The sequence below is a fragment of the Dreissena polymorpha genome, chromosome 16 (assembly GCF_020536995.1).
Source record: "Dreissena polymorpha isolate Duluth1 chromosome 16, UMN_Dpol_1.0, whole genome shotgun sequence".
In the NCBI taxonomy this organism is placed as follows: domain Eukaryota; kingdom Metazoa; phylum Mollusca; class Bivalvia; order Myida; family Dreissenidae; genus Dreissena; species Dreissena polymorpha.
In genome coordinates, this window is record NC_068370.1 from 9469534 (window position 1) to 9481906 (window position 12373).

The 12373-nt window shown below is 38.5% G+C and overlaps 1 protein-coding gene across 1 annotated transcript in view; it reads left to right on the forward strand.

Moving 5' to 3' along the window:
* Window positions 1-10205, forward strand: part of LOC127862247 (U2 small nuclear ribonucleoprotein A'-like) — a 24126-nt gene extending 13921 nt beyond the window's left edge. The window contains exons 4-8 of the mRNA XM_052401295.1: window positions 213-338; window positions 653-755; window positions 3052-3204; window positions 6676-6775; window positions 7796-10205. Of these exons, the coding sequence (XP_052257255.1) occupies window positions 213-338; window positions 653-755; window positions 3052-3204; window positions 6676-6775; window positions 7796-7836 (523 nt within the window). The 3' untranslated portion in view covers window positions 7837-10205. The remainder of the gene's footprint in view (window positions 1-212; window positions 339-652; window positions 756-3051; window positions 3205-6675; window positions 6776-7795) is intronic.
* The last annotated feature ends 2168 nt before the right edge of the window (window positions 10206-12373 follow it).

Here is a 12373-nt window from a genome sequence, read left to right on the forward strand (position 1 = left end):
ATAAGGGACGACACTTTCCACTTTTATGTTGATTTTCGTTTAAAAAATCTTGACAAAAATCCAGTTTAGGGGGTAAGTGATTACGCTGATTAGCCTGTGGGGACAGCACAGGCTTATCTAGGATGACACTTAATGCACATGCATTAAACCCTCTTTTCACAGAGAACGGTCCATATATATTTGCAATAAAGTGCATAAACAAATATTTTCAGACGAATAGCTGAAGCTCTACATCAGGGAATTCCCAATTTGGAGACGCTCATACTTACAAACAATGGCATACAAGAGCTTGGAGATCTGGACCCATTGGAGTCTCTGAAGAACCTTACATATCTCAGGTTAGTGGAGTAATAGTAAATAACTCATATTTCAAAGTGTTGTAAGGAATAGTAAATAACTCATATTTCAAAGTGTTATGTTAAACATTGACATGTTTAATTTAAATGAAAAAATATTAATTCTTTGATTTGGGATTATGCATTTATTTCTCAACAAAATCATAATTTGACATTGCATGTTCAGTCAGTTCATTAAAATAATGTACGTTGACTGTTGGTGCAAGAAAGTATAGATATTAAGTCCTTTACCTCAAAGTTTTATACACAATGTTGTTATGGCATGAATCTTATATTACTGTAGATCTTTGTTTTAGTTTGATGAGAAATCCGGTCTCAACCAAGAAGCACTACAGACTGTATGTACTACACAAAGTCCCCTCATTACGGGTCATTGACTTCCAGAGAGTAAAACAAAAGGTAACACAACTACTGAACATGTCCAGATTGTGTTTATGGACCTTTTTTATGCCCCCGGATTGAATGATCTGGGGTATATAGTTTTTGGCCTGTCTGTCTGTCATTCTGTCCCAAAACGTTAACCTTGGTCATAACTTGCAATATTGAAGATAGCAACTTGATATTTGGCATGCATGTGTATCTCATGGAGTTGCACATTTTGAGTGGTGAAAGGTCATCCTTCAAGGTCGAAGGTCAAATATATGGCTTCAAAGCGGCGCAATAGGGGGCATTGTGTTTCTGACAAACACATCTCTTGATTTAGTAAGGTTATTAGATTTGGTTGAATTAAAGTAAGTTGAGTTTGGTTTGTCATTGGTTGATTCTTTTATAATACATTCATTTTCACTTTATTGTCGCTGGAATTTTATTAACATAAAAATTAATGTTTTTGTAAGGAATAAAAGTTGCAGTTGTCTATGGATCATAAGCAAGACATTCTTGTTTGACACATTCGTATTTAAACATGCATTAACCATGACATTAACTGGTTATTATGCTCCCCCAAAATTTATTTTGGGGGTAGCATATAGTCGCCGCTTCGTCTGTCCGTGTGTGCGTCTGTCTGTCTGTCTGTCCGTGCACAATTTTTGTCCGGGCTATTTCTCAGCAACTAATGACCAGAATTCAATGAAACTTTATGGGAAGCTTCACTACCAAGAGGAGATGTGCATATTATCAACGGGTTCTGGTCCAATGATTTTTCACAGAGTTATGGCCCTTTGAAATTTTTGAAATTTTCCATTAACTGTGCATATAGTGCAATTCTTGTCCGGGCTATTTCTCAGCAACTAATGACCGAAATTCAATGAAACTTTATGGGAAGCTTCACTACCAAGAGGAGATGTGCATATTATCAGCGGGTTCTGGTCGGATGATTTTTCACAGAGTTATGGCCCTTTGAAATTTTCTATAAACAAATTCTTGTCCCCCCAACTACTGTGCCCTCAAGACATTTCCTTTTATTAGCTCGACTATTATATATGAAATATATATAGTGGAGCTATCTTACTCATCCCCGCGTTTCCGTTAGCGTTAGCGTGCAAATGTTAAAGTTTTCGTACTACCCCAATTATTTTCATTGTCCCTTGAAATATTGCTTTTATATTTTGCATACCGGTACTTGTTTACCAAGATGACCCCAACCTATAAACAAGAGCAGACAACTCTATCAAGCATTTTGACAGAATTATGGCCCCTTTTATACTTAGAATATGCATATTATTGATAAATCTATGTTAAAGTTTGCGTACTACCTCAAATATTTCCTGTACCCCTTGACATATTGCTTTCATATTTTGCATACTTGTTAACCATCATGACCCCAACCTATAAACAAGAGCAGACAACTGTATCAAGCATTTGAGAGAATTATTGCCCCTTTTATACTTAGAATATGCATATTATTGATAAATCTATTTAAGTTTGACAAAACAACACTTACCTGACATACCACAATGCACTCAACCCAAACCATCCCCCACGCCCCCCCAGAACCTCCCCCAACCCCCCCCCCCCCCCAATTTTTTTCTCTTATTTTTGAAAGATCATCTATTAAATGATCACATACCCACATAATACCCCCCTCCCCCCCCCCCCAACCCCCCCCTCCAAAAAAATCGAATAGTCGAGCGCCCTGTCCTCTGACAGCTCTTGTCTGAATATATAGTGCAATATTGTGACAAAAACCTTTGTGAAGCATCACCCGTCTCCAACGGTTTCTTGTCTTTTTCATAGTAATGCCTGTCAATATTTTGGACAAATAGACAAGTGGATTTCAACGTTAATGCTGAGCCTTGCATCTGAAAGTCTAGCCATCTTTTTAGAATTTATAGACTTGATTGGGGGGAAAAAGATACTTTTTGTCCATGGGAATATGACAATTAAATGACTCTAATATCACCCCCATAAAAAAACCAGCATGCAGTACCTATTACTAAATTAACTTACTACCTACAGTCTGTAAACTGTCTATTATTTGAGCCGTGTTATGGGAAAACTGGGCTTAATGCATGTATGTAAAGAGTCATCCCAGATTAGTCCGCACAGGCTAATCAGGGACAACACTTTCCGCCTAAACTTAATTTTTGGTAAAGAGGGACTTCCTTGAAACTAAAAATACCATAAAATCGGAAAGTGTTGTCCCTGATTTGCCTGTGTGGACTGCACAGGCTAATCTGGGACGACACTTTATGCACAAGCATTATGCCCAGTTTTCTCAGAACGCGACTCATTTGATCATGGTGTTCCATGTCAGGAGCGAGATGCCAGCCACAAGATGTTCAAGGGCAAGAAAGGTCAGGCCCTGGCAGCAGACATCGGCAAGAAGAGCAAGACATTTGTACCAGGAGAGGGCCTGCCAGAGAAGAGAATGGAGGGGCCCTCGAAGGAGGACATTGCCGCTATCAAGGTATATGATTATGTGCTTGTAAGGAGGACATTGCCTCTTTCAAGGTACAGGATTATGTGCTTGTAAGGAGGACATTGCCGCTATCAAGGTACAGGATTATGTGCTTGTAAGGAGGACATTGCCGCTATCAAGGTATATGATTATGTGCTTGTAAGGAGGACATTGCCGCTATCAAGGTATATGATTATGTGCTTGTAAGGAGGACATTGCCGCTATCAAGGTACATGATTATGTGCATGTAAGGAGGACATTGCCGCTATCAAGGTACAGGATTATGTGCTTGTAAGGAGGACATTGCCGCTATCAAGGTATATGATTATGTGCTTGTAAGGAGGACATTGTCGCTATCAAGGTACATGATTATGTGCTTGTAAGGAGGACATTGCTGCTATCAAGGTATATGATTATGTGCTTGTAAGGAGGACATTGCCGCTATCAAGGTATATGATTATGTGCTTGTAAGGAGGACATTGCCGCTATCAAGGTATATGATTATGTGCTTGTAAGGAGGACATTGCCGTAAGGAGGACATTGCCGCTATCAAGGTACATGATTATGTGCTTGTAAGGAGGACATTGCCGCTATCAAGGTATATGATTATGTGCTTGTAAGGAGGACATTGCCGCTATCAAGGTATATGATTATGTGCTTGTAAGGAGGACATTGCCGCTATCAAGGTATATGATTATGTGCTTGTAAGGAGGACATTGCCGCTATCAAGGTATATGATTATGGGCTTGTAAGGAGGACATTGCCGTAAGGAGGACATTGCCGCTATCAAGGTACATGATTATGTGCTTGTAAGGAGGACATTGCCGCTATCAAGGTATATGATTATGTGCTTGTAAGGAGGACATTGCCGCTATCAAGGTATATGATTATGTGCTTGTAAGGAGGACATTGCCGCTATCAAGGTACATGATTATGTGCTTGTAAGGAGGACATTGCCGCTATCAAGGTACAGGATTATGTGCTTGCAAGGTGGACATTGCCGCTATCAAGGTACAGGATTATGTGCTTGTAAAGAGGACATTGCCGCTATCAAGGTATATGATTATGTGCTTGTAAGGAGGACATTGCCGCTATCAAGGTACATGATTATGTGCTTGTCATCAAAACTAGCAGGTGGACCAAGCAAACCTGAAATTTTGTGTTATTTCTTGAGACCAAGAAAATATTATAAGCTGCCCTAGTTGAAACTGAGAATCTGAGTGATCCCAGTATAAAATATAATAGTGGAGGGCTTGCAAACGTGTGCAAATTTTGATCACTTCTTAAAGTTTTTTTTCATTACTCAGTTAATAATAATAGTGTGTGATGATACAGTAACAGTCATCCATTAAGATGGAATATGCGTTGGAAGATGATTGTGTTCAATTTTAGCTGCTATCAAATTTTAATATACACTCCAAACCAGCCTTTATGTCCACAAAGTCTACAGCAGGGTTACTGAAGCATAAAATATATTGTTATTGTTATTTTCACTGTTGTGTTTCTATTGTGTACATTATGACAGATTTTGATGTTCATTTACTTGTGTTTGTTGTGTGTAATATGACACAGTGCTGCAGCAAGAATTTTAAAAGGGCAGGTTCTCTATTTTGTCAAAAGGGAAATTAAGTGCACTTGCTTATATTATCCCTGTGTCATGCTGGTATTTTAGATGTTGTTTGTGTTATTTATTTTATAATACAATTTATTTTCATGTAAAACATTTTTTTCTGTAATCAATAGAACTAGTTTCACTGTGAATATTATTAAATTGAAACTTAAAATAAAATTTGCTGTTTGATAATGTTATCAGATTTCTTTGTAAAGGCATGGCAGGGGTTTAAGGGGCAGGAACCACATTTAAGCCTAGATAGACCACTGTTACACTTGTCATGTGATTCTTATCAACATTTATTTATTGTTGGCATTATTTTAATAAGAAGTAAAAAAAAAACACCTAAAATTTTAACAGATTTCTGTATAAGTTTCGTAAATATTGCCCTCATGAAAAGCTTTTATAAATTTATACCTGAATGTTTTCATCAGGTTTAACAATGCTTTTATTTTGCCCCCCTTCGAAGAAGAGGGGGTTTATTGCTTTGCACATGTCGGTCGGTCGGTCAGTCTGTCGGTCGGTCCGTCCACCAGGTGGTTTCCGGATGATAACTCAAGAACGCTTGGGGCTAGGATCATGAAACTTCATAGGTACATTGATCATGACTTGCAGATGACCCCTATTGATTTTGAGGTCACTAGGTCAAAGGTCAAGGTCACGGTTACCCGAAATAGTAAAATGGTTTCCGGATGATAACTCAAGAACGCATACGCTTAGGATCATGAAACTTCATGGGTAGATTGATCATGACTCGCAGATGACCCCTATTGATTTTGAGGACACTAGGTCAAAGGTCAAGGTCACGGTGACCCAAAATAGTAAAATGGTTTCCGGATGATAACTCAAGAATGCATACGCCTAGGATCATGAAACTTCATGGGTAGATTAATCATGACTCGCAGATGACCCCATTATTGATTTTGAGGTCACTAGGTCAAAGGTCAAGGTCACGGTGACCCGAAATAGTAAAATGGTTTTCGGTTGATAACTCAAGAACGCATATGCCTAGGATCATGAAACTTTATAGGTAGATTGATCATGACTGGCAGATGACTCCTATTGATTTTGAGGTCACAAGGTCAAGGTCACAGTGACCCGAAATAGTAAAATGATTTTCGGATGATAACTCAAAAACGCTTTTGCCTAGGATCATGACACTTCATAGGTACATTGATCGTGACTCGCAGATGACCCCTATTCACACAATGGCTGCCACTACAACGGACAGCCCATATGGGGGGCATGCATGTTTTACAAACAGCCCCTGTTTTATATATTGTTCTGGTCCCTTTACTACAAATGTTGTTGTTTTTTGCAGTGTTTATCTTAAATATTAGACAAAAAGAAATACTGTTAAGTTTAAAAGTTTTATTATTGATCAATATTTTAAGTGGTGACAACATTTAAGCCAAGTTATTTCTTAAAGTACAAAAGATGTGTATGTATGTTATTTATCGGACCAGTGAGCTCAGTTTGTAAAGCCTTAGCCTAGCAGTCCATGGGTTGCAGGTTTGATTCCTTGCCCAGCCACAGAATTGGAGTAGTTATTGGTGCGGAAATAGTTTTTAATGCCATTCTTTCCCATTCCTCTGATTTAACCCTTTCCCTCATAAGATGCAAAGTGAAAATGTGCAAACCACATAAAACCAAAACAGCTTGCGAATTAAGTAGAATAATCCTCAGTAACTAGCTTAATATGCATAAGTATTGGTAAACCACCTATCACAGAAAAAGTATGAGTAGCGGAAGTGATTTACCATCCTGATATAATTAAAACAGTGCTAAAAAGTAAAAACTGCAAAGATATCCAAAAATACAAGAAAGTATGTTTGCATGTGTTACCATTCTTTTGACTACTGTTTCAGACTGCTATTGCGAATGCCAAGACTCTGGAGGAAGTGGAGAGGCTGAACAACATGCTTAAGACTGGACAGATACCAGGAAAGGCAGCCCTCCATAAGCAATGTCAGTACCTGGACACTACTCTGGAGCTTCTATCCCATTTGTTTTCACTCATTATATGTGTCATATTCTGAGAAAACTGGGCATAATGCATGTGCGTAAAGTGTCGTCCCAGATTAGCCTGTGCAGTTAAGGCTAATCAGGGACGACACTTTCCGTTTTTATGGGATTTTTTTGTTTAAAATAAGTCCCTTCTTACTGAAAATCTTGTTAAGGAGGAAAGTGTCGTCCCTGATTAGCCTGTGTGGATGTTTTCTCCTACCACTAAATGATTTTATATAAGGTTTCATAACTTAAGCTTCATAGATCCTTAAATCTTTATGCAAACCTACATTTTGTATACAAACATACTTTGACAACTGTTTTCTGCAGATGTGGAAATAGGTTAAGAATTTTAGCATTACTGGCCAGATAATCGTTTACTGTATTAAAACATTAAACATATTTTTATGTCCCCCACCACTATAGTGGGGGACATATTGTTTTTGCCCTGTCTGTTGGTTTGTTTGTTTGCTCCAACTTCAACATTTTGCTATAACTTTTGCAATATTGAAGATAGCAACTTGATATTTGGCATGCATGTGTATCTCATGGGGCTGCACATTTTGTATGGTGAAAGGTCAATGTCATCCTTCAATGTCAAAGGTCAAATATATAGCTTCAAAGCGGCGCTGTAGGGGACATTGTGTTTCTGACAAACACATTTCTTGTTTTTATATAAGTTTCGATTTCTACATTTCTCAAGGGATTGAATTCAAAGTACAAAAATGTCATCACCTTGAAGTGGGAGATTCTTTGTCAATAACCACTGATCCACTCATGAATGATTTTTTTGTTCTAGAACATAGCCATTAAATGGGTGTGTTAAGTTAAATCAGTAACAGTATGTCAAAGCTTTTCAATCATACATCATAGATTGATGCATCAAAAACCCTGAGAAGGCCATAAAAGAATATTTTGGATAAGAATAATACATGAGAGTTGAGCCTTTATTACAATGCTTTGCTGCATTTTTTGTTACAGTACGTGGGGAAGAGGAAGAGATGGAGATGAATGGCACCTGATCATTTTGGTAACCAGTTGTCATGGCAACCCCATCTGCAACAATATGTCATCAGTGCAGCTGTCATCAAATCTTTTTATCAGAGTCATCTCCATTTTGGCTTCACTGCAGGCCGGGCCAGCCATTGTTAACATGAGCAGGGTGCATTGGTTGTGTTCAATGTAAAACTTTTGGCTGATCTACTAAAAACTTTCTTGATAACTCATTGAAATCCGTTAATTGTTGTTTCACCTGAACCATACTTACTCGAGATTTAATATGATGAAGATCTCTGCCAATAATAAATGAATATATCATGATATGATTTTCAATTTAAAAGGTTTTTATATCAGAAAAGTACTTTCCATTTTCAGTAAGCACTTACATATCGTAATGTTTTGAGGATCACCCTGCTCAGGTTTCATTGTTTTGAACATTTTTTTCTATATGTGTGTATACGATCAGTTGTTGAGACTGATAAGAACAGACAGAAATACACACTTTATTACTAGTATGACTTTTTTGTTGTGAAATAGGTTGCTTAATTTATAACTTAAATTTATAAATAATTCTTAGTAAAAATGTTGGAAAGTTTTAATCAATGTGACGTATAAAAAAAATTTTGTTAAAAATAATAGTTAAAATTAGTGCAGCCTCTTTCACGAAATGTAAATATGTTTGTTACAGAAATCATGTCCAAGTATTGATGATGAATAAAAAAGGTTGGGAAGCGAAACTGGTATTCTTTTTATTCTTGCAACACTCTGCAATATTTCTAATATGTGATTTGTACATTTCAGATGATAGACGGAAGGTGTTTGGAGATTTTTGGTATACAAACAACATTGGGTAGTCCCAGGCTTTGTGTTGAAAGTTTTGTGTGGTGTTTAACCTACAGATAAATTTGTTCACTGTAATTATAGCTCACTTGAGCATATCAATCAGGGTGAGTATTTTTGATCATCTTCTGTCCGTTGTCAACATTTGCCATACACTCTAGATGCCTTATTTATTGCCTTATCTTCATGATTTTTTTTCTGAACATTTGTCCCCCTAATGTTTCATCCGAAGTCTCAAACTAGATCACTTGGAAATAGCTTTCAACACTCTGGAAACATTTGTTCTAATATGTTCTAATTAAAAAAAATAAAAAAAAACATGGCTGCCATACTGAAACCTTTTGAACACTCCAGAAGATGACATATTTTCCCAATCACCTAGAAACATTCTTAGAATAATAATATTTATTATATTTTCTAAAATGTGTCTGAAAATGAGTAAAACTATTGAAGTTTCAACTTTACCACACAGCTTATTTCATAATGCGGTGTGGTGGTTTGAGTGCCTGTATGACCTACAGAGCTTTGCCAGCGGGATTGTTAACTCCTGACAGGGCTTCCCAAGCTGGACAGGTTGAAGGGAAGAAGAGAGAGGAATGTCGGGGCTAAGAGGTATGAGAATGATCATTCAGACAAAAAAGGGGAGATGCTCCAAAGCCTTGACCGGCAAGACTTATATGACAAGGAAGACGGATGCATGGGGCCTCAGAAGGCATAACGAAAAATCAAATGTTTTCTACTCCAATGATGTACAACAACAGATTTCTGCTCTGCATGTGGAGTCCCCTTGGCTGGTATAGTGTCTGATGGGGCCCAACCAAAGCTACCGGAGGTCACCATGTGCTACTGTGAGGAGACAGGCTATGAAGGCAGTGGATAAATGTGACTGTACAAGAAAAGACATTAAGCACGCAAGAGCCTCCTCAACTGTTGAACAGTATGCTATGTAATGCAGAGAGAATTTTGTCTAAGTTCAGGATTGGTCAGTCAGACCAATGCCCCTGGCAGACTGGCAGCATGAAAACAACACTTGCTGCGGGCCTGCCCACTTCATGACAGATTAAGGCGCAATATCTTTGCGGAGCAGACCACAATGCCAAGGAAGCAGTTTGGGACCAATAATGCATAGGAAGCAATTTGGGACCAACAATGCCAATGAAGCAGTTTGGGGGATGTGCAGCTCATGATCACCTTTAAGCAGAGCCGATTTTTCCATCTGAATGATCAACAAGAACAATTAGAAGTTATTACTATATTGTGTGATGTTGAAATTATTGTATTTGATATATATGCATACTATGTCAGGAGCTAAAGGAAATATTTCCTTTGACCTGATTATTTACATGTGACCTATTGACTTTGTTTGTCTTACTCGGAGAGACAAACTTACAGGCTAACCACTGTGTTTTTCCATTAGAGAAGTCAATTTTCAAAGTTAGTCATAAACATTGTGCTTTAGGTAGAATATTTATCTTTCAGAAAGTTATTTTATACAACGTGACATTTCCACACTTGTTCACAGATTAGACAATAAAACATATGTCTGCATATCTATATTTTTATCTGCAATATATCTAAACCCTGATATAACTCGAAAATTAAAAAGATACTTCAAGGTCAGCGCGTTATATGGCCTGTCCATCATCAAAAGTTGTCATGTGAACCTTCTAGAAGCCAAATTATAGACCAATTTTCTTTGGTCAAAACATTTAATTCTGTCTAAATGAAATCTCGGCTGAGTTGTAAAATTGGTAACAAATGGTCAAAGACTAGGTCAGTACTTTGACTCGAACAACTTTGGAAGTAAATTTTTCCCAATGATCATGGATGGAACTTTCTAAGATTATTTGGTTCTATTGATTTCTATGTCGAGTTTGAAAATTGTTCCTGTCCATTTAAAACATTTTCAAGGGGCTAAAGTATTTTTTCTAGTGTTGCCTGAGTTGCATTGGGCAAACCAAAATTAATATTTCGGCTAAAATCATTTAACAATTGTGACTCCATTATGCGCGGTCAAGCCATTGTTCTGTACATAATGCGCAAAAGTAGAAACCAATGCTGAACAACTTTTTTAAGGAGACACATTTATAATTATTATTGTGTTATAAATTCCAGCCCATTGAAGTTATGAAATAGACTTCATCACAGATTTGCAAAATGACGATAATCAAAAAGTGTTCTAAATATTACAAAGAAGATTGTTAGTATGTAGTTTATTCACAATCAAAATAACACTCATTTTAGCGCACCCTAGCGAAGCGTTCTCGCGTTTTGTCCGTAGTGCTACGGCCGTCGACAACATTTGCATTGTGAATACTTGAGGCACCGTTTATTGCCCGATCTTCATGGAACTATCTCAGAACAATTGCCTTATTGATTTTAATATCATAAATACATACCTGTTATCTCTAGCTAATCCCTTTCCAGGGAGTTAATTATCCGGAAAACTTTAAGCGCTGGGAATCATCCACCTCTCATAAAGAAAACCAAGTCAGGTAAAACATAGTACAATGCAACCTAACCGGAAAACAAGAACAACAACTCATCTTTCCTTTCCGGACAACCACGAGTGCACGCCTATTTTGGCTCAGGACTTTCGATCTTTTAATCGTGTTAATTGTCGGAGTTTGAAGGATAAATTTTATTTATCTTTTCTGTATATTATTCGGTTTACTTTTTTATTGCAGTTTTTGTTATAATTCTGCTTTTGCTGGGTATCTTTGTTTATAGTGCTCATGTACATGAGCACGTGCACCACGAGGTTTTCGTTCCATTTCCTTCTATAGGTAATCCACGAGGACTTCGTGCCTCTTTCGTCAATAAATAATTGAGGGCATTTGTACAGCGTTTGTTTATTTACATTGTGGTTTAAATTTAACAATTGGTTTTGTCTGTTGTAGGATCTTTCTGTTTCATTTGTTTTCAGAAATGAACTTACAAAAGAGAGGTTCGTGTGGTCACGTCAAAGCAAGGTGGGATTCTCACGACACTTGCCTGGCATGTACCGGTTGTACTCTCCTTAAAAAATGTGCGGTGTGCGATTTATTGTCTTCCGAAACATGGGAACAAGCTGTTCGCCGTCGGACGTCGATCAGCCGCAAACGCCACGAACCTTTAACGGACGTTAATGATCCGGTGACTTCACTGGTCACGGATGACCAGCTGACATTTCAGTCACCGGATACCGGGCACGATGGTGGTGTAGTCTGTCGGTAGTCATCTGACCGTATGACTCCCACCATACATACCGGCGACATTGATCGTGGACCTAAGGATCGATCAATGTCTGACCAAATGGCAGCCGCCACTCTACGGTCTTTGGCCGGTGACGTAACCGGTCATGATATGACCGGCCGGTCACCGGTCCGGTCATGATATGACCGGCCGGTCCGGTCATATGACCGGCCGGTCATCGGTGACCGGTCTGGTCCGGTCATCTTCACCGGTCCGGTCCAGTCCGGTCCGGTCCGGTCAACAGTTAGAAGAAGGAATCGATCTTCATCATCGGATGACTCTTCGTCATCGACGAATGAATCTTCTTCATCAAGGAGTAGACATCGGACACGCTCATCTTCGTCGAGCGATTCTCATCGCCGCTACGCGCGTAAGCGATCACGTCGTCGTTCACGGTGACGCTATTCTAGAAGATCCCGGTCTCATCGCAGCCGACCTACATCTCGACATCGCAGCCGATCCAGATCGCGACATCGCAGAACACGA